We start from the raw sequence: 23,777 nt of genomic DNA on the forward strand, positions 1-23,777 counted from the left end.
GAAACTCTATACCCATTAAACAGTAACTTTCCATTTCCTCTCCCCCTAGCCTCTGGCAACCACTATTCTACTTTATGTCTCTACAATTTATCTAAGTACCTCATAAAACTGGAATCAGACAGTGTTTGTCCTTTTGTGATTGGCTTATTTCACTTAGCATAATGCCCTGAAGGTTCATCCATGTTGTAGCATAAGTCAGAATTTCCTTCCTTAAGGTTGAATGATATTCCATTGCACATATCTGCCACATTTTGCTCATCTATTCATCCATCAATGGATACTTCAATTGCTTTCATTTTAGCTAATGCTGCTATGAACATGGGTGTACAAATACTTCAAGACCCTCCTTTGAATTTTATTGGATATATACTGAGAAGTGGGATTTTTGGATCACATGGTAATTCTATTTTTTTTTTTTTTGACCACCCGCCAAATTGTTTTCAGGCCATCTATACCATTTTTTTTTTAATGTTTATTTATTTTGAGAGAGAGAAAGAGAGAGAAGGGGCAGAGAGACAGCACAGAGAGAATCCCAAGGAGGCTCTGCACTGTCAGCACAGAGCCCCACATGGGGCTCAATCTCACAAACCATGAGATCATGACCTGAGCCAAAACCAAGAGTCGGATGCTCAACTGAGCCACCCGGGTGCTCCAAAGTTCTTTTTTTTTTTTCCAATTTTTTTTCATTTTTTTGAAGTTTACTTATTTATTTTGAGAGACAAAGAGCAAGCAGGGAGAAGCAGAGAGAGAGGGAGAAAAAAAGAATCCCAAGCAGGTTCTGCACTGTCAGTGCAGAGCCTGATGCAGGGCTTAAACTCATGAACCATGAGATCATGACCTGAGCTGATACCAAGAGTCAGACGCTTAACTGACTGAGCCACACAGGTGCCCCTACATTTGTACCATTTTACAATCCAACCAACAATGCATAAGGGTTCCTTTTCTCCACATCCTTGTTCACTCTTGTTATTTTGTTTTTGTTTTTTTTTTGATAGCCATACTAATGAGTTTGAGTTGGCATCTCACTGTAGTTCTGATTTGCATTTCCCTAATAATTAGTGATATTGAGCATCTTTTAATGTTCTTATTAGCCATTTGTAGATCTTCTATGTAGAAATATCTGTTTAAGTCTTCTGTCCTCTTACGAACTGCCTATCGATTTCATTTTGCTCACAATGTTTACTCTTAGCCTGATCCATTCCCAGTGACTATTCAATCTCCATTTCCACTTCACTAAAGAATGAAAATTCATGCTTTAGAAACCAAAAGTGATGCACACACAATATATTTATAATACACATTTTATACCCACACGTACACACACACACACATATATATATGTATATATATATGTATATACATATATATATATATATGCTTGACAATGCTCAGCACTAAATTAAGGAAATAAGATATAATCCATAGAATGAAGAAGTTTATGATCTGGTTAAATGAACAATTATACATATAAAAAATATGTAACAGTGTACACATAATAGCATATTATGTACTATATGTCATATGTAATATAATATATACATAGTATTAACATGAGTATACTACATATAATGCTGTGTATGGTATATACAAAGTATATAATATATAGAGTATGTATGTGTATATGTTATTATTTACTCAATTAGATCATAAATTTCTTCATGACTTAGACTGTATATTTCTTAAACTCAATAAAAAGCACAGCTAGGTGCTCTCAATGAACCTCAATAAAACTTGATTAATTAATTATTCAATCTTAAGTTAACAGCTAAGCTTTTTATTAACTGAATAAATATTTTTTAACAGAGAACAAATTACTTTTCTTGCTTTGGTTTCTGTATCTGAAATGAAGTTAAATGTCATTTAAAATCAGCATTATAATCAAAGAAAAGAAAGTTCTGAGTAAGCTTATAAGTTCAAACATTTACAAAGTTCCTTTACCTAACACATTGTTATGAAACTCTTAGGAAATAAATCCTCCATAATCCTAAGACAACAGACCAGATAGTCTTATTAAAATGAATACATTGTTGGTGTGCCTGGGTGGCTCAGTCAGGGAAGCGTCCGACTTTGGCTCAGGTCATGATCTCATGGTTCCCAAGTTCAATCCCCGCATCGGGCTCTGTGCTGAGAGCTTAGAGCCTGGAGCCTGTTTTGGATTCTGTATCTCCCTCTCTCTCTCTGTCCCTCCCCTGCTCACACTCTGTGTCTCTCTCTCAAAAATAAATAAACATTAAAAAAATGTTTTTATGAATACATTGTTTAAAATGTGTGTGTGTGTGTGTCTGCGTGTCTGACTGTCTATACCCATATTGCTGGATTTCTAAAACATCTTCAAGCTGTCTTGGACCACTGGCCTATTGACAAAATAAACACTTCCATGGGAATGAGCCAGGGAAACAGTCCCAAGGAGGTGATGGGGCGGGGGGGGGGGGGGGGTTGATGAAGAAAAACAGCAATCCATAATGCTCCCCCTCAAAAATGAATTGCAAAAGAGTAATATGAGAGAAATTATGTTTTCTCACTTAACAATCATTATTGCTACTTTCCAGAATCTCAGTAAGTCAAAACAACCCACTAAATGAGCACCAATTTTGCCAAGAATTAGAGCTAAAATATTAATTAACACACAGGCTCTGCCCTTTATGAGCTCACAACCTAGCCCAAAAGAATAAAGAAAAAAAATCGTATTTCAAATCTGAGCAACATGCAACCTAAGAATTCCCAACAATTTTGAAGTCTTCTCTTTTAATAATCTCATATAATCATGAGCAACCCTGGATCCTCCTGTACAGGAAGCAACTATTTTCCAGCCCCAATATTGCAATAATTATAGGAAGCTTATGGTAACCCAAATGACACAAAGACCAATCATCCAAGTGGTCCGTGGTAGCTTAATGGGTCTTCTACTAGAAAGGAGGGCAATTCAGTACTAATGTACCCAGCACCACTGGTTACAGAGAGGACTGCTAAAGCAGGCCAAGAGAATTATACTACTCATCTGACGTTAACTGAGGGAACAAAACAAAAAACTAAACCCCAAAAACAGATGTATGAGCAAAAGGCAAAGACTTCTGCTTCAGTCTAGACAAATCTGAACTTGAAGAAATTGTAATAAAAAGTTATTTTTGAAAACAGCAGCAGCTACAGGAAGTAACATGCATTCAAGTCACTCAGCAAACATTTACGGAGCAAGTCTAAAATGTACAAGGTACCCAGTAATAAAAAAGAAAGTAGTTAAGTATCAAAATTAATCTTCACAGAAATAGAAAGGCATCTAAATCAGATGTTATGTTAGGGTTACAAACTCTTCTTATTCCTTCTCTCCTCATGGATTTGCCACGTGAATCAAGTAATTTCTGTTGTATTTCTTCGTCTTTTAAACTTAAAGCTCTCCAACTTAAATGTTTCCACACATCCCCCCAGCAAAAAAGATAAATATGTGAGGTGTTAATGATGGATGTGTTAACTAACTAAATGAAAGGAATTCTTTCACAATGCATAGATCTACCAAATCATCATGACGTACACTTTAAATATCTTACAATTTTGTTAGTTATACCTCAACAAAGCTAGGGGAAAAAAAAAGTAACGGTCTCCTAAATGACTTAGGTCTCTGACTACAATGGCAGTAGACATTTTATCCCCAGTGTGTAATGATGTGTCCTCTCACTTACAGTTGTTGAGATAGAGTACTGAGATATTTTTTATTTGTAATTTTTTTTTTTTTTTTGAGAGAGAGAGAGAGAGAGAGAGAGAGAGAAAGAGAGCAGGGGAGGGGCAAAGAGGGAAAAAGAGAGAGAATCCCAAACAGGCTCTGCTCTGTCAGAATAGAGTCCTAGGCAGGATTTGATCTCACAAACTGCAATATCATGACCTGAATCGAAATCAAGAGTCAATGGACATTTAACCGACTGAGCCATGTAGGTACCCCTTAATGTGTAATTTTTTTAAAGAGCTTTGTTACTATCTCACCAACACCTGGGATAATGTATCCAGATCTGACATCAATTCAGCAAGGAATGAATTCAACAAGATCTATGACCTTGAGTGTGACACCCTACAAACATATCTAATGTGGCTAATTATTATAAAAACAGCTCTTTGATCAGCACACTGTTACCTACCAGAACAGTGGACAACTAGTTCACATGCTGAATCAGGAACTGGAACAGAACAGTCAGTGTCAAAGGACCATGCCTTCCCCTGGTCCAACCTAGACGTCACTATGATTTTTGTATTTTTGGTTCCACTTTAATCCTTTATATGCAAAAATTTAGTCTCAGAATGATGCAGTATACAATTTTAGCCCCATATCTATCTCAGTTAGGCAGCTACCTCAACTACCTAAAATCCCAGATCAAAAGAGGAAACAAAAATATTTTCAAGAGTAATCAAAGAGACACATGGGAATAAACTTTATAGCATTTGAAACATGTTTATAAATGTAAATTCCTCAAGTCCTGAGCCAAAACTACTTTTTTTCATTTTAAACATAATTTCAGCCATTTGATATGGTTTTGCAGTCCAAGAGAATTTTAAGAAGTAAAAAACAGTGGTAGAGGCAGACACAAAGATGTGACATCTGAAATTTTCAACAACAAAAAAAGGAAAATTAAAACCATAAAAAGTATAGTAAGGTTTAAAATAGCACATAATAACATAAAGATGTTCATAATGATGACCAAAGTTATCCAAAAAAGGCAAAAATATATTTACATTTTGGAAATACTAGTTTTATAATGGGAATAAATTTATTTAATAAAAAATTCAAAAGGAAGGCTAGTAAACACATTATTTATTCAGAAAGCTTTTTGTCATAATTAAAAGAAAACACAACTTTTGGCACTGAAATGAGTTAGCTAGCCTCACTTAGAAAGCTGACTATAGGACAGCCCATTCTCAAAAAATTATAAATAAGCTAGGTACAATATATTTACTCTATCTTTAATTTCATTAATAAAACTAACTAAACAAGTAATTTGGAAAATAAGGTATGAAATTAGACACAGGAAAAAATTATCAGGAAAAGGGATATCAAAACAAAGAGGTGACAACTCTGCTTTTCAGAAAATAAAATGTCATTATAATACAAGTAAAAATGAACCTCAACAAGAATATTTTCAAGAAAAAAATTAGTAAACAATGTAATGAATTATTAAATACGATAGTTCTTTAAAAATTGAATATACGACCCACAACCCACTTTCCAAGGCGAATAATGGTCAAAAAACAAAATTATCAAGAGTGCCTTGAATACTGTTAGACATAACTGATAATGCAACTTAAGCTCCTCAAGGAAACAAAATATTTACCCATTTCGAGCTGCCAAATGAAGGGGCGTACAGCCTGAAATATCTTGATAGTTAGGATTCGCTCCTTTCTTTAAGAGCAGAACCAAGCATTCCACCGATCCACAACTAAAACAGTATTAAAAACAGTTCAGATACATTCAATGAATAGCCACAGTTGACACAACTTAATTAAAAAACAAAAAGCTCTAGTAAACACATTATTTTTGAGGTCCATTAACTTAAAATTTGATTTAACTTCCGTCACAAATAGTAAATATCCTCTACTTTCAAGATGGTACATTCTACTATGAAAGCTACGAAGATACTCAAATCAAAATAAAGTATTAATACACACAAAAAAACCACATAGTACTTCCAGAAGCCAAATTCATAATGAAAAATTAATTTTAACACATTTACCTAACTCTTGAAAGGAAGTCAGATGTCAACTAATTGAGTGATTGATTACATACTTGAAGACTATGGATAAAAATCATTCTCACACCTAAGTAAAAAATATAAAGCCAATGGCTCTGTGAGCAGTTTAACATATAAAATTTCATACTGGTAGGATAAGAAAAAGATTACAGTGAATATAACCTTTTTTTTTTCCTTTTCAAATTTTTATTTAAATTCTAGTTAATAGTGCAATATGGTTTCAGGAATAGAACTCATTGATTCATCACTTACATATAACACCCAGTGCTCATCATAACAGAAGTGTCCTCCTTAATACCCATCACCCATCTAGCTCTTCTCCCACTGATCTCCATGTCCCACAGTTTGTTCTCCATCATTAAGACTCTTATGATCTGTTTCCCTCTCTCTCTTTTTTCCCCTTCCATATGTTCACCTGTTTTGTTTCTTAAATTCCACTTATGAGTGAAATCATGTGGTATTTGTCTGTCTCTGACTGACTTATCTGGCTTAGCATAATACACTCTAGCTCCAGCCACGTTGCTGCAAATGGCAAGATTTCGTTATTTTTGATGACTGAGTAATATTCCATTGTATATATATAACACACCTTCTTCATCCATTCAAGAGTCGATGGACATTTGGGCTCTCTTCATAGTTTGGCTATTGTTGATAGTGCTGCTATAAATAAGTGTATGTACCCTCTTAAATACATCCAGGAAAGGCAACCTACTGATCTGATCTAAAACAAGCTAAGACAGTAGATGTGAGACTTGAGTCTGATCTCAAGGTTATCTAGAGAAAGAATACAAACATAGCATACTATGCTCTAAACAGAATAAAGAACCATTCAGCAGTCTATTCTCATCTTTCCCCAAAACTACTGTAGAATAACAATGATCCAAAGCTTACTGATCATTACTCTAGATCAGACTTTAATCCACAATATCTTTTTTCTTACTTTGCTGCAATGTGAAGCAAGCTTCTTTTCACACGTCCAAATGCATAATTGACATCAAACCTGGAATTTGATAGTAGCTCAGAAACAGACCTACACCAAAAGAAAATTAGTAAGAGTCAATATGTTAAAAAACGTGCTTTTAAAAACATAGTAACTCAAGTTAATAGCTCTTCAGTTACTCTTAACAATTATCCAAAAAGTTCTGTCCCACAACAACCAAGAAACAAAGCACTATTCTCTAAGCATAGCATGGTAGCCAGCAACATTTCATCCAAAAACCAACTGCACTGACCTATAAACTGGTGTTGAAGGTTTCTTCATCTGTTGATCTATATCATCTGCTCTGAAGAAACCTAAGTTGGCTTCAGTTCTCCCTAGATTCTTAAGAAAGACTCTTGGGCTGGCTAATCCCCTTGCAAAAAGTATGGCTTATCTGTATTAATCATAGCCAAATAAGAAAAATCAGATTAAAATATGTTTTAGTTGCATAAAACAGGAAGTTTAAAGCAAAAAATTATTTACATTGTAAACTACTGCAAAATAGTTCCCTTGTCACTTTCTTATTACACCAAACTATCCAATGGCTAACCACAGCAGAAATGTCTGCTACAAGTGTAAACATCTCAACATCTAGTCAGATAACTGTGTCTCATATGCACCAAATAAAAAGAACATCAAAGTAGAACATTAGGGAAGTAAGTTGTCCATCAGCCCTAACCTTTTGCTATAAAGATCAGTAGTGACTTCTAACTGAACCCATCACAGTGCTTTTCTGTCAGTGACCAACCAAATACCTGACTTAATAGCTGACAATTCATTCAGAAAATCTCTTACCATAGAATTTTACAGGTGATACGGATCTTGGAAAATTTTGGTTTTTATTTCACAGACAGTAAATTATAACAGAGGTTAAACAACATGCCCCAGGACAACATCTATGTCCAAACTGTGTGTGTATGTTTGTGTGTGTGCATGTAAGTGTACACAACATTTAGGTAAATTTATATACTTCCCTTACTCATTTAAACAAAAAGTATACATTTGAAATAGGCATGGAGTGCCTGGGTGGCTCAGTCAGTTGAGCGTCCGACTTCAGCTCAGGTCATGATCTCGTGGTTCTTGAGTTCGAGCCCCACATCAGGCTCTGTGCTGATAGCTCAGAGTCTGGAGCCTGCTTCGGATTCTGTGTCTCCCTCTCTCTCTGCCCCTCCCCTGCTTGTGCTCTCTCTCTCTCTCTCTCTCTCTTAAAAATAAATAAATGTTAAAAAAAAAAATTTAAATAGGCACTCACCTGTGTTGATCAGCCATAACCATTGGCATTAATGTATAAACAGCAGTTTCATTATCTGAGTAAGAAACAAAAACAAAACAAAAAACAGAATTAATTTATCTATTTTCTTCCAAAGATACTTAAGACTACTTTAGAGTTTTTCTAATTCCATACAAAAAGTAACAAGAGGTGGAAGAAGGTTAAAGATAGTACAGAGGGGTGCCTGGGTGGCTCAGTTGGTTGAAGTTGAGCATCTGACTCCTGGTTTCAGCTCAGGTAGTGATCTCACAGTTCATGAGTTCCAGCCCAGAGGTGGGCTCTGTGCTGACATCACGGAGACTGCCTGGGATTCTCTCTCCCTCTCTCTCTGCTCCTCCCTGGCTCTCTCACTTTCTTTCAAAATAAATAAATAAACTTAAATTTTAAAAAGTGCACAATACCAGAGGTATTGCAAAATTTGCAGCAATGCAGAACTTTTTATCATAATGTTCAGTCCCTTTAAATCATCACCAAAGTGCTTATTAGCTTCTGGATGTGATGGGGAAAATGAGATACATATTAGTTTCTGTAGCTTTACAAAAGAAATTTCTTTTACTTCCAAAGATGTGTTTATCAACTTCATGTTTTATCAAACTTACATGTAGTTTGGGGAAATTTTAAGTATATATGGGCATTATAGATATATATGCTAAAATAATTTTAAAACATTAAATATACATAGTACTTGCTTCTTGCCAACATTAAAACAAAAGAAATTATTTTAGAAGCTTTTATGAAACTATATTTTACGAAATTGAATTTTTTTTATTAAAAAAAATTTTTTTAATGTTTATTTTTTTTTATTTTTTTTTAAATTTTTTTTTTCAACATTTTTTATTTATTTTTGGGACAGAGAGAGACAGAGCATGAACGGGGGAGGGGCAGAGAGAGAGGGAGACACAGAATCGGAAACAGGCTCCAGGCTCCGAGCCATCGGCCCAGAGCCTGACGCGGGGCTCGAACTCACGGACCGCGAGATCGTGACCTGGCTGAAGTCGGACGCTTAACCGACTGCGCCACCCAGGCGCCCCTTTAATGTTTATTTATTTTTGAGACAGAGACAGACCTTGAGCAGGGGAGGGGCAGAGAGAGAGGGAGACACAGAATCTGAAGCAGGCTCCAGGGTCTGAGCTGTCAGCACAGAGCCCAACACAGGGCTCAAACTCACAGACAGTAAGATCATGACCTGAGCCGAAGTCGGACGCCCAACCGACTGAGCCACCCAGACGCCCCTATTTTATGAAATTTAAGTCTTAATTTTCCCTATTACTTTACACTGTTCACATTTTCATTTATATCTTGTATAGAGTAAGTTCACAGAAGTGTGATCCAAAAGAAAAGGTTAAATGTCAACAATATCTATGATAGATTATACTTACATAAATTTCAACTGTGTTTGGATTTATTTTTACATATCACTAGTGGTCGTTTCTCAATTCAATGCATTTATGTTTTTTTATGAGTTATTTACAGAGAAGTAACTCTGACAATGACCATTTAGCCCTTAAAACATTAATGCTGATACTAAATTAATGAGTTAAGTTTCAGGAAGAAAAGGGTATTTGCAGAGTATCAAAGTATCTTCCCAAAATATTGACTAATTACAAAGGAAAATAGTAAATTTACAGTGGAGAACACAGCTGATAATCACCTTGATCAACTGATAAAGGGTAACATCACCAGATAGAACACATATCAATATCATGTAGTATCATGTAGCCTCTGATATATAATCCACGTTTTTTTATAAAAAGCACATCATGAAAAAAAATCAGACAAACCCATATTAAGGGGAATTCCACATAACATCCAAGCAGTCTTCTTAAAAAGTCTCAAGGCCCAGGGTGCCTGGGTGGCTCAGGAAGTTAAACGTCTGATTCTTGATTTTGGCTCAGGTCATGATCTCACAGTTCATGGGATCTAGCCCCTTGTTGGGCTCTGCGCTTACAGCACTGAGCCTTCTTGGGATTCTGTCTCTCCCTCTCTCCCTGTCCCTCCATCACACACATGGATGTGCACGTATGCACGCACTCTGTCTCTCTCTCTCTCCCTCTCTCAAAATAAATAAATAAGGATTAAAAAATGTCTCAAGGCCATTAAATTCAAGAGAAGCTTGAAGAACTATTACAGTTTGGAAAAGCTAAGGAAACATGGACAACTAAATGCAATATGGTATCACCAACTGGATGCTAAAATAGAAAAAGGACCGGGGCGCCTGGGTGGCGCAGTCGGTTGAGCATCCGACTTCGGCCAGGTCACGATCTCGCGGTCCGTGAGTTCGAGCCCCGCGTCAGGCTCTGGTTCGAGCCCCGCGTCAGGCTCTGGGCTGATGGCTTGGAGCCTGGAGCCTGTTTCCGATTCTGTGTCTCCCTCTCTCTCTGCCCCTCCCCCGTTCATGCTCTGTCTCTCTCTGTCCCAAAAAAAAAAAAAAAAGTTGAAAAAAAGAAAAAGGACATTGTTGAGAACGCTTGTCAAATTCTAATAAAGTCTGTAACATAGTTAACAGCATTACACCAATGTTAATTCCTTAGTTTTGACAACAGTACTATGGCTGTACAAGATATGAACATTATGGGACACTGACTGAAGGGTGCATGGAAATTCTGTACTATTTATGCATTTTTTCTCTAAGTCTAAAATTACTTAGAAATAAGAAGGTGTAAAAAAAAGGGGGTGGGGGGGACAGTTATCATTAAAAGAGTCTTAAGAGATGATCAGCCAAATGTAATATGTGGGCTTTGGATACTGATCCAAACAAACCAACTATAAGAGAATGTTTCTGAGAGAAGAAAACTCAATATGGACTGGGTATTTGATGATAACAGAAATTGTCAACTGTGTTGGCTCTAACAATAATATTGTGATTATGTTTGAAAAAAGCAGTTTACGTATTTAGAAATATACACTGAAGAAATATATAACTGAGAAGGAGAAAAGTTATCACCATTTCTTCACATCTTTGCTCATTATTTCACTATTTGTAAGTATATCCATGAAAAGCAATTTAGTTCTCGTCAGGACTATTCACAAATTCAGCATGCAGATGCAACATTTTCACTACAAAAAAATAATAATAACAAAAAATCCTAATCGTAACAGCCCACATGTTTTAAACCATAATCTTTTGGGTTTTTAAATTTTTTTTAATATTTTTTAATTGTTTTTAATGTTTACTCATTTTTGAGAGAGAGCGAGCGAGCAAGTTGGGGAGGGGCAGAAAGAGAGGGAGACACAGAGTCTGAACCAGGCTCCAGGCTGATCAGCACAGAGCCCAACGCAGAACTCTAAGTCACAGACTGTAAGATCATGACCTGAGCCAAAGTCAAATAACTGACTAAGCCACCCAGGCACCCCTTAATGTTTATTATTTTTGAGAGAAAGACAGAGTGCAAGCGGGGGAGGGACAGAGAGGGAGACACAGAATCCAAAGCAGGCTCCAGGATTCCAGCTGTCAGCACAGAGCCCAACACAGGGCTCAACCTCACAAACCCTGAGATCAGGACCTGAGTCAAAGTCGAAACTCAACCAACTGAGCCACCCAGGAGGAGCCCCTAAAACATAATCTTAAAGGCACTGTTCTAAACACTTTATATACATCATCTCTTTTCACCTCACAACCATCTTATGAAGGAAGTTCTATTATTACCCCCATTTTGCAAATGAGAAAACTGAGCACTACATTAAGTAACAAGCTGTGTGATGGTGTCAGTAAGGGGCTCAGTTCAAACTCAAAGCTGGCTGAGTCCACAGCCCTTACAGTAAAAACCTTACAGTGCACCCAGTATACTACATACAGTAAACAAAAGGCCTACATACTTATTCTTTTATGCACAATACACTCTAATTTATTCTCTATTTCAATTTTTTTGTTAATGCTGACTGCAATAAATTATTCTCATTAACTATCAGTGAGTCACCACCTGGAGCTGGAAAACACGGCACTAAGCCTCCCTGGACATGGCAACATTCTTTCTCTCTCATATGATACACGCCCTAATAAACATCTGAACTTCCAAACCATGACAATTTCATTAAGTCCCTCCATAATAAAGAAAGTCACAAAAAGGAAATACCCTTATTTTGAATTTAAATTTTTAAGTCAAGTTAGTACATAATTTTAAGTGACCATGAATGAGCATCATAAGGTTCACATGGGTTTTATTTAAAGGGTATTTATTTAGGTAAAATTCAGATGTAGATCTTACTTTTTAAGTCACATATAACCTTATGAAAATTCAGTTCACATACACTAAAAGTATGAAGAAATAAATATAACCACAACTATGATGCTAGAAGGAGACTATCCAGGAAATAGTATACTATGAAAGAACAGAACGGGGCGCCTGGATGGCTCAATCAGTTGAGCATCTGACTCTTGATATGGGCTCAGGTCCTGATGTCAAGGTCATGGGGTTGAGCCTGCTCGGGATTCTCACTCCCTCTCTCTCCACAGCTCACTCACTCTCTCAAAAATAAATAAGTAAACATTACAAAAAAAAAGGAAAGAACAAAATTTGTTGTCACATGCTTCCTTCTCCACACTCATGAAGACACGTTAAGAATTAGGCATATAAAGTTTTCAGAGTGATAAGAAGAATTTAATCTCAGTTTATCAGATATGGTGACCATTTTGATCAATTGATAAAGCTCCAGAACTCTACAACTAAAAGGAAATCCTTTAAGAACAGGGAGCTCAGGTTCATTATATTATTTACAATTTCTCTATAAAGCCATCAAATGGGAGTGATTTTTTAAAAAGTGATAATCACAGGGCGCCTGGGTGGCTCAGTTGGTTAACAGCCAGACTTCAGTGCTCTCTTCAGCAGCACAGATACTAAAAAGAGCCAGACTTCAGCTCAGGTCATGATCTCATGGTTCGTGGGTTCCAGCCCCATGTCAGGCTCTGTGCTGACAGCTCGGAGCCTGGAGCCTGCTTCAGAGTTTGTGTCTCCCCCTCTCTCTGCCCCTCCCTGCTCACATTCTGTCTCTCTCTCTCTCTCAAAAATAAACATTAAAAAATATTTTAAAAAATAAAAAATAAAAACTGATCATCACCCTAATCATCATTCAAATATATGCTAATATGGGTTCAAGTTCTATTATTTTACTAAACAAATTCACTGTAAATTCAGTAGTTTAGGACTATTTTTTCCACATAAACAAACAATATAAACCAATTTTTTAACGTCCACTGAGAATCCACATCCCTAAAGTAATTTCTTTCTCTACACTTCCTCTCTCACAAGAATATTCCAATGTTAGCCCTGCCCAGGATGACTGAACAACCTGCACTCCATTACTTAGTGGCATTACTTAGTGGTGATACTCAGGTTTTCATCATCCCAAGGAAACATAAATGCGTTCTACCAGAATCCAGTTTCAGTAAATCAAATATGCAGTTTAATCCTATGCAACAAAGTTAATTTTAGAGTAAAAGGAGATTAAAAACTTTCCAACCTTAATATTGTGTTCCAATTAGACGTTTATTAATCACTGAATTCTAACATGGCAAAATTAGTACAGTATCTGATTATTTTCTAAATTTAGAGAGATCTCAGGACTTAATTCTGCAGCTTTTAAAATGCAAGCACAACAAGCTGGATTTTTGTAACCAGAATGCAATACATACACGCACACACACACACGCGCGCGTGCACACACACATATATTACATACTTGAAAGAGCCAAGCTCAGAAAATTCAAAAAGATACATCAGAACTTAGGGACAAAGACAAACTAAAGGAACAAGATGAACAAATTATTACAATGAAACAGAAACAAATGTAAGCAAGATGCCACTTTTGCCTAACAACATGAGAGAATGTTTTAGTTTTACTTACTACTCTGGTTTCCAAGGACTCTAGACCATTGGTGAAACTTTCTATGGGAGGGTGATAACTCAGAGCTTTAAAAATGTCGATGTAATTAGGTGTATAATTTTTCTCCCACTTATTAATCCTAAGGAAATATTTAGAGGAAGGCTAAGACTTTAAAACTACAAAGTTGCTCCTCATAAAATCTATTATCAAAACAAAAATGAGAGTCAATATTTGTTACATGTATCCTATGACATGCTGCAAAGTCATTAGGCATATTTAAAGACATAAAAAATGTGATATTTCCTAAAAGCAAAAGACTATATGCAGTAGGTTCTTAATTTGATTTGATAAAGAGAAAAAAACACTAAGAAAAGGAAATAAAATACTAACACTTTATTACTAAATGGTAGAATAACAGATTTTTAAAATTATTCTTCTTGAAATTTTCTACAATGAAAATACATTACTTTTCGGAGCAGGATACATTATCAAAGTCTTCTAAATCATATTTGTGTAAAATATGGTGGAATTTAAACTAAGCAACACAAGTGCCTGGTTAATTCAACTGTACGTGCTGTGTTCTTCATCAGCCTACACCAATAATTTGTGGAAAATGAGTGAGGACAGCACCTAAGAAATGGACTCAAAGTAGAAGCTGGAAAGAAAACACAGAATGTAGAAGTTCAAGCTAGAAGTCTAGTTACTGACATCATTATTTTCAGCCAACTACTTCATACTAGCAGAATATCAAATAGAAAATCATTTTTCAGAAAGTCACACAAATCATCCCTATTCTTAATTCTAAATAGAGACTGGGGGGGGGGGGAATTTTTCGTGAAAACTACCCCCAAAGTCCTCAGTCCCACATTTATTTGTTTGATGACTCTCTCCCAAGGTCCCCTTCCATAACCTACAAGTCACCTCTCCGGCAGCAATTCAAAAAAAGTTTTGAAAAATGAAAGATACACTAATACAACGCATTAAAAAAAAATTACCAGCCATAACCTCCTAACCCTTCTCTCGCTGGGGCATACAGAACCGAAAGCCTATTAGATGCAGCACTGCCATCTCCTGCTGCCACTAAACGGTGGGAATTCATGAGGCTGCAAACAACAGTTTTCTCACCTCCTTTATTGATAGTGGTTTACCCATTCTGAAACCCTGGCACAACGAACTAAAATCCCGGAACTACAAGGGTCATGCCTTATTCCCCTCTGGGGAAGGTCCTCGACTCACTCTTAAATCTGATGAATAAATGAAGGCAGGCAGGCACGCGTATTTTTAAAGTATACACATATACATACCTGCACACACAAACAGTACTTTAAGAGTACAAGTGTGGTATCTGACACCCTTTTATCTGTTTACCATCAAAATACAACAGTGCTCACATTTCCGAAAAGAAAAGAAAGGCTACTTAATTCTCGCTCTGCAACTTAAAGCAAATAATACTGTTTTGATGCATCTCTCTACCCCCAACTAGCAGCGACTGTAAAATGCCCCACAACTGTAATGTTTTCTGGATCCGGGTCTCCGCCATCCGACTGAAATTTCTGCCCCTTTGCTAAAACCTTAAATCGACAGTCGGGAGAGACTTCGGTCTTGCTTCTTCCAGCACCAGGGCCCCGCCGAGCCCAGACCTCCCGCAAACTCCCATCTGCCAGGGCGGGAGCCGCGGGCGAGGGGCGGCCGCGGGTTCCAGCCTGGCCCCTCCCAGCTAAGGAAAGTAACTGTGGGCGTTTTCTCGGCTTCGGCTCAGTTTCTTCACCCGACCCAGCTGCGCCCCAGCCCCGCCCTCCGCCCCCCTACTGCCGCCCCGACACCGCGAGCCCCCTTGCCCGCTCACCGTCAGGCAGCTCGACGGTGCGCGCGCGGCGCAGCGAACGCGTCAGGCGGTTGAGCTGCTCCATCGCTCTCTCCATCCTCGGCGCGCCCTCCGCGCACACCCCACCGCGCCGGCGGCCTCCGCGCCCAGCGCCCTACATCCCGCCCCGGCCCGTTCGGCGGGAGGAGCCACCGGCTCGCCCCGGCTGACGCCCGGGGCTGCACGGGCCGCTCGGGGCCGCGTCCCCCGTCCCGGGACCGGAGACTGCCGGACCGACCACTGACGGGGCAGCCGCGGCCGCCGAACGCGCCCTTCCTGCCACCGCCGCCGCTTCCCTCCCGGATTCGCACGGCCTTCTGGGAACGGTAGTTCCGAGCCGGCCGACCCGCGCGCCTGAGGCGGAGCCACGCTGGGCGCGCCCGTGGCTCTGCGCCGAGGCCACGCCGACGCTGGGGTAGAGTGGTGAGTGCGGGAAGCCTGGCCAACACCGGGCTTACCGCCAAGTTCCTGGAGAGACTTGCTGGGTGGCCCCACGCCCTCTCTTGCCCTCCAGAGTTGTACAGGAGCAGCTTCTTTCAATTCTGTCACTCCCCTATATGGCAGATTGGGGTTCTGCGCAGTTCTTAAGTCCTTCCTCGCCTTCATCCAAGTTTGGGTACATTTGTTTTCCAGATACATGAACTGTTGAAATAGTGTATGTTCACATGTCAAATTTAAAGAAGAACGAAGTCAAACAAATGCAAAGCAGGATACACCTTTTCTCTCAACTATTTGTCTCCCCATTGGGACAACTTCGTGAGGGCAAATCACGAACCTATCTTGCATCTTGTACTCCCGTACTTGCCACGGCACCTGACACAACAATGAAACCTTAAGGAAGATACAGATGATGACATCCTGAAAGAAAACTTTGGTTTCTTTAGTACACTGCTGAAGTTGAAGGTGACAATAGATACCAGTGGGGAATCCAGACTTTGACTTTATGGCTTGCAAAAAATTTGACAATACCAACAAAGTGTGGAAGAAATGAATTATGACAAAATCAGTGGGGGAAAAATCATTTTTGTCAGCTCTGCACTGAAGTTGAGCACAAGCCAAGGTAAAAACAGAAATTTGAGCAGCTGAAACATGGAAGAATGTGATCCAGGTAAATCCGAGCCTGGCTAACACCACTGACAATGAAAAAGTTAAGGGAGGAATTTTCTTTTCTCGGACGCTGGAGTAATAAAGAAGCAAAGAGCTTGGACTTTCTCAGTTTCTCCTTCCTCAAGAAGCAAAGCTGTCCCTGCAATGAATGGGCACATAGGTGTTAATGTTACATGTTGGCTGAGCCAGAGAAAGAGTCTCACCTGCCTGTCCAGGATATGCAGGGGCAGATGGTGGCCAGCATGGTGTTCTCTGCCAATGCCCCCCTAAATTAGTTCTAAACTGCAGCTGTTGGTCACTTTTGCCAGCAGTGCAACAGGCTCAGGGCAGACCTCCTAACTAGCTGGTTCAGATGAGACCTAAATCAGTCTAACAACAAGATTGGGAGGTCAAAGCTTCAAAGGAATACCAAATGCTACAGCCCAGTCTGGTCCATGCCCAACCCTTTGCAATCTGGTTTCCGCTGGAAATGCTTCAGCCTTTGTTGGCCTCCCCACTCCATTCAGAAGATGAAGACCACTATTGTACAGAAGCTAACACCTCAGTCCCTGTTACCACCATCACTCCCTAAGCTGTCACTCCCATTTAAATTACTTCCAATGTCCTGTGGGCACCAAGCCCAGAGTCTGGGTACACTGGCAGGAGCCCCCAGTTACCTCCATAGTGGGCATTGCTCCCCATGCTGGTCACTATTCACCACAGGAGCAGAAGATGCTGGAAGAATGCTGCTATAGATTGTCAGGTCTAAATTCTGCAACATGAGGCAGTCTCTCAAATAGCTCTGCTCCAAGATGTATGAAACTACAGTACTATGATAGGCTTATCACCTCCTATCCAATACAACTTTCTACAATGATAGAAATGTTCTACTGCACTGTCTAAAATAGTAGTCACTGACCAAGTGGAGGTACTGAGTGCATGAAATGTGGCTAGTACAAGTGAATTTTAAATATGTATTTAAATGTAACTAATTAAAGGGGTGCCTGGGTGACTCAGTCAAGCGTCAGACTTAGGCTCAGGTCATGATCTCACAGTTGGTGGGTTCTGGCTGGCATCAGGCTTTGTGCTGACAGCTCAGAACCTGGAGCCTGCTTCAGATTCTGTGTCTCCCTCTGCCTCTGCCCCTCCTGTGCTTGTGCTCTCTCTCTCTCAAAAATAAATGAAATATTTTAAAAACACACACACACAAGGGGCGCCTGGGTGGTCAGTCTGTTAAGGGTCTGACCTCGGCTCAGGTCATGATCTCGAGGTCCCTGAGTTTGAGCCTCGCGTTGGGCTCTGTGCTGACAGCTCAGAGCCTGGAACCTGCTTTGGATTCTGTGTGTGTGTGTGTGTGTGTGTGTGTGTGTGTGTGTGTCTCTCTGCCCCTCCCCTGGTCATGCTCTGTCTCTCTCCCTCTGAAAAAAGAACATTAAAAAAAAATTTTTTTAAACACACAATACATATAATTAATTAAATTAATAGTTTAATTAAATTAATAGTTTCTATTAAATAGCCATATATGCCTAGTGGCTACAATGTTGAACAGGGCAGTTTATCACACCAAGGATAACAAAAAACACCAAATAGTTTTCATAGGTTATTAGCTAAAAAACTGAGGATGTTCTCACTTGTCCTGTGGAAGTCAACACCAAGAATCTCAAATGGAAAAACTTAAAAGGTCATTTTGTATCATAAGTTCCGTTATTAAAGAATAGAGGTTTTTACTTATAAAAATCCAGATTTTTCTGTGGCCCATTTTAACATTTGGAAGAAGAAAACAATCAATTTGACAAAAAGCAGGAAGAGAACAGGAGAGGAAAAAGCAAAGAATAAAGAACAGTCACTATAAAAACAAAACACAAAAATCAAATCCACGGCCACAATCACAGAAAATATAAACAGACAAAACCTAATGGTTAAAAAACAGAAGTCTTGATTGTATGAAAGGTAAAACAAAACAGCTATTTGCCATTTCTAAAAGGCCACCATTTGCAGGAGACCGCCATTTCTAGGAGGAAATGGGAAAAAAGATACCTAATAAATTTTTAAAAGCTGTTGTTATGTTTTAGTCCAGGTTATCCAGAGACACAGGACCAATAGGATATGTGTACATATGTAGAAGGAGATCTACTATAAAGTGTTGGCACATGTGATTATGGAGCCTGTCCAGCTCAAAATCTCAGTGTGGGCAGGGAGGCTGGACACTCAGGAGAGAGGATGGTGCAAATCAAGTGTGAAGGCAGTCTGCCAAAGAATTCTCTCTTGCCAGTCCTTTCCTTCTATTCAGACCTACAAGAGATTGGATGAAGTCCACTCACGTTATAAAGGACAATCTGCTTTAGTCAGAGTTCACTGATTTAAATTTTAACTCATCCAAAAAGATCTTCCAAATGGACACATAAAATTAACTGTCACAAACACTATTAACATTAGCAAAATAACCTTTAGAGCAAAAAACATTATTAGAGTCAAAGAGACTACCAAGAAGTTTATAATAGTCCTGAATCTACACCTGACAACAGAGACTAAAAATAAATCTACACTTGACAGAATAACAAAAATAAGTTCCACCACCAACGGTAGATTTTCAATACCCTTTTCTCTGAAACTGATAGAGCTAGAAGAAAAAGATGGGTAAGGAGATACAAGATTCAGAAAATTGAAACACAATCCTTATCAACGGCATGTGTGAAACATTCACTCTCCTAACATAGAGGGGATACACATTCGTTTAAAGTACATAAGTTACAGGGTGCCTGGGTGGCTCGGTAAGCCTCCAACCCTTGGTTTCGTCTGAGTTCATGATCTCATGGGTTTGTGAGTTTGAGCCCTGCGGGGGGCGCTGCGCTGACATGTTATATTTACAAAAACACAAAGGGCACTAGTGCTTGTCTTCAAAACAGCCTCAATCAGGAGGCAACTAAGGAGACCATGAGAGAAGCCAGGCTAGGGTAGTGTGCAAACTGCAAGGAATGAAGTGTACAGAGGCAGCTATCAAAGGAAAACAAAGCAGACTGCAGGTCAAGGAAGGCAAGGGACAGAGGAGCCAGAAAAAGGAACTCTGGAGACTCTGGAGCCACAAGAAACAGCCACGGGTCTCATTAAGCCACACTCTTTCATTCAGTATACAGTCAACAGAATTTTTAAATTAAAGTTCAGGATCCTATACTTGCCCTGTTGAATTTCAGCTTTGAATACTGAGGCCCGTATTGTATCTGCAAAGATCTTTTTGGATCCTGCATCTACTAATCAGGTGTTTAGTATCCTTCTGTGATGTATATCATGTACAATGTTGACAAACATCTCTCTATAGAGATTTAAGTCAGGTAACAGTGCTGAAACAAGAGGGGGCCAAAGGAAAAAATATATATATTACAATTGCCACTTAAAACTTTTCCTACGTTATCTTTAATTCATTAATGGGCTTTTTTGGAGAGAATGTTTCATACTCATTTATGAGTATATCTAATTATCCATCTATTGAAAGCCATGTAAAATGGTTGTGCACCTTTTAGCCCGATGCAGAGGCCCGTGTGGTAAGGAACTGAGGCCAGCCTCTGACCACTGGGGAATTGAATCCTGCCGATAACCACATGAGTGAGCTCAGAAGCAGAAGCTTCTCTGGTCGAGCTTTCAGATGACCCCAGCCCTGGCTGACATTTTGAAACTTTGTGAGAGACTGAAGCAGAGGACTCATCTAAGCTGCACCCTGACTCCTGACCTACAGATATCAAGATAAGAAATGTTGTTTTAAGCCATTTTTTTAAAAAAAGTTATTTTAATCAATTCATTTCACCTCTGGGAATGTAGCCCAAAGAAATAATCTGAAATAAAGACAAAGATTAATAGGTAAATATACTCATTTATTCATTCAAAAGTATGTGTTGAGTGCGTCCCATGATCTAAGCACTATGCCATATATCTTAAATAATATTTTTCAAATAATTACACTCATGGATATATAAGTACAAATAGAGATAGATGCTCTGAAAGAAAGGAAAACCATTCTGTGGTAGACTGAGGACATCTAGAAAGGATTTCCCAAGAAACAGACTTTTAAGCTAAGAATCAAAAGATGGATGAGAGGGGTGCCTCGGTGGCTTAGTAGGTTGAGCATCCAACTCTTGATTTTTGGCTCGGGTCATGATCTCACAGTTTGTGGGATCAAGCCCAGGATCAGAGCCTGCTTGGGATTTTCTCTGTCTCTCTCTTTGCCCCTCCCTTGTTCATGCACACATGCCCTCGCTCTCTCTCTCTCAAGATAAAATAAATAAACTTTTTTTAAAAGAGCACAATTAAAAAAAAAAAGACGAATATGAGGTATCTATGCATAGGAGAAAGGCTGGTGAGGAACATTCTGGATGGAGAGAAAGGTATTTGCAAAGATCCTCTGACGCATGAAATGTTTAAGAAACCTAAAGAAAGTTATCTTTCAGTTATGTCGCTAAAAGCTATGTAATAAAAGGGAGTACACTGAGATGAAACAAGAGAGGAAGAAGTTCACACAGGGCTTTGAAAGCCATGGTAGGGCCTTAACTGTAATGGCAGTGGAAAGGCATTAGAGAATTTTAAGCTGGTGGGAGTAATGTGATCAGATTGGTCTTCAGAAGGAAAAGTCTCTCCACCTAAAGTATGAAGAATGGATTAGACTCATGGTAGAGGAGATAAGAAGAGCTAGTTAGGAGTACTAGGTAGTTTAAGTGAGAGGTAATTGTCTTTTGGGCTAGCATGATGAGTCTGTAAGTAGAGAGTACAGGATGGATTGAGAAATATTTTGCTGATAAAATCAATAAGAACTGACGATCAATCGAGATGGGAAATGAGAAAGAGAAAAGTGGCTCATGCAATTGCATGTATGATAGGACCCTTCCCTGGAACAGAATAAATACACTGGAATAGAACCAAGTTTAGAGGAGGAGATCATGTCGTGAAGAGTTTGAAATGCCTTTGAGGTAGTCCAGTGGGGATATCAGGTACATATAGAGCTATTCTGGGGTAGATAAATATTTGGAGATATCACTGTACAGATGGTGTTTGAAAACTAAGTTAAGAGCATAAAGTAGAAAAGTAGACTTAACTTTTCTGAGATTGATCCCTGCAGGTTGACTTCCTGGAGGGGAAGCTGTCTTCCTGAAAGCTCAGTGAAAAGTGGGTAGATAAATCTGAGTGGTAAAGGTAGTCTATTCCAATAGAATATTGAGGTGTTGGATCAGGGTGTGGAAGGAGCAAAGGGTAATACAGAGGTAGGTGAAGTGGGATGGGGGGTTGAGAGAAAGTTTTCTGTTTCCAAGTAATCAGATGATTGAGGATGTTTTAAATACTCTGGTTGAAATTAATTGAATATTCCAAAGAAAAAAGAAAGTGTTAGTGCATTCAGGCTGCTATAACAAAATCCCAGAGAGTGGGTTATTTAAACAACAGACATTTATTTCTCACAGTTCTGGAGATAGGATAATCAATATCAGGGTGCCAGCATGGCCTGGTCCTGGTGACACCCTTCTCTAGGTTGCAGACTGTTGTTTTCTTGTACCCTCACATGGCAGAAAAAGCTAGAGAGCTCTTTGAAGTCTTTTCATAAGGGCACTAATCCCATTTTTGAGGCATCATCCTTATGACTTAATCATGTCCCAAAGACCCCACTTCCTAATGCCATCACTTCAGGGGATAGAAATTCAATATATGAATTTTGGAGGGACACAAACATTTGGTTCATAATAAGGAATAATCAGTGATGTAAGATCTAAAGCGCAGGAAGCTTTGTAAATATATTAAATAAGTAAGCAAATAAATAAATGAGAACTGCTTCAACAATAAGAAAATCATTCAATAAATCGTGGTATGTTTACACAATGCAATGTTTTGCGGCCATTAAAAATGGTGAGTATGAAGGTCACCTGGGTGTCTCAGTCGGTTGAGCATCCAACTTCTGCTCAGGTCATGATCTCACGGTTCGTGAGTTCGAGCCTCAAATTAAGCTCGCTGCAGTCAGGGCAGAGCCCAATTTAGATCTTCTGTCCCCCCCTCTCTCTCTGCCCCTTCTCTGCTTGTGCTCTCTCTCAAAAATAAATAAATCTTTAAAAAAAAATGGTGCGTATGAGAAAAGGGTAGCATTGATCCCAAGTTAAGGTGGGAGGGGGGCTATGGGATGGAAGTCTAAGTGACAAGGGCCAGAGATCACAGGGAGACTTATCACCGTATATATACCCTTGTAAATCTTTTTAATTTTGACCTCTATGAATTCTTTTTTTTTAAGTTTATTTATTTATTTTGAGAGAGAAAGAGATAGCACAGCAGAGGGGCAGAGGGAGAGGGAGAGAGAATCCAAAGCAGGCTCCATGCTCAGTGCTGAGCCTGACTTGGGGATCCATCTCACAACTATGAGATCATGACCTGAGCTGAAATCAAGAGTTACATGCTTAACTGACTGACCCACCCAGGTGCCCCATGACAATTCTTATAACAAGAATAAAAATCTCATTTAAAAAAATGTTTATTTATTTACTTTGAGAAACAGAGAGAGCAGGGAGGAAGAGAGAGAATCCCAAGCAGGTTCCATGTTGTCTGCACAGAGACTGGTGTAGGGCTCACTCATGAATTAGATCATGAACTGAGCTGAAACCAAGAATTAGATGCTTAACCGACTAAGCCACCCAGGTGTCCCTATGAATTCATTTCTTATTCAACACTGTGAAAATAAACAAGTGAATAATTTAAAATAATAAGAAACAACGATATATACAAAAAGTATTAATAGAGTGGGCACTGTGGTTGCCCTGAAAGCTTTCTGTCTCCCCATTCTTTTATGACAATCCTTATTTAACTTCTTTTCCAAAGTAGAGGATTTTTAAAATTTTATTAAGGAATATAATTTTACAAAAAAATAAGGAAAATAGTAAAATAAAACCTAATATACTCATCATCCAACCAATCTTGTTTTGTCAATGTTCTCATTTTTACTCCCCTACCTTCACTCTGGATTACATTTTTTTCCCCTTCTATGGGATTTTTGTTGGTGGGTGGGGGTGG

General features: G+C 38.9%; 1 protein-coding gene across 6 annotated transcripts in view; it reads right to left on the minus strand.

Annotated features, from left to right (window-relative positions):
- The window catches only part of HACE1 (HECT domain and ankyrin repeat containing E3 ubiquitin protein ligase 1), a 122,457-nt gene extending 106,498 nt beyond the window's left edge, over positions 1 to 15,959 (minus strand). For all 6 annotated transcript variants that reach the window (XR_009263164.1, XM_058734830.1, XM_058734829.1 and 3 more), the window contains exons 1-4: positions 15,645 to 15,959; positions 7,961 to 8,015; positions 6,670 to 6,759; positions 5,313 to 5,417 (exon numbers count right to left, since the gene is read on the minus strand). Coding sequence is in view for 5 of the 6 variants with exons in the window: in XM_058734830.1 (XP_058590813.1) it covers positions 5,313 to 5,417; positions 6,670 to 6,759; positions 7,961 to 8,015; positions 15,645 to 15,720 (326 nt within the window). In the remaining variant the exon portion in view is untranslated. The remainder of the gene's footprint in view (positions 1 to 5,312; positions 5,418 to 6,669; positions 6,760 to 7,960; positions 8,016 to 15,644) is intronic.
- Between the last annotated feature and the right edge of the window lie 7,818 nt (positions 15,960 to 23,777).

This window comes from Neofelis nebulosa, chromosome 6 (assembly GCF_028018385.1).
Source record: "Neofelis nebulosa isolate mNeoNeb1 chromosome 6, mNeoNeb1.pri, whole genome shotgun sequence".
In the NCBI taxonomy this organism is placed as follows: Eukaryota; Metazoa; Chordata; class Mammalia; order Carnivora; family Felidae; genus Neofelis; species Neofelis nebulosa.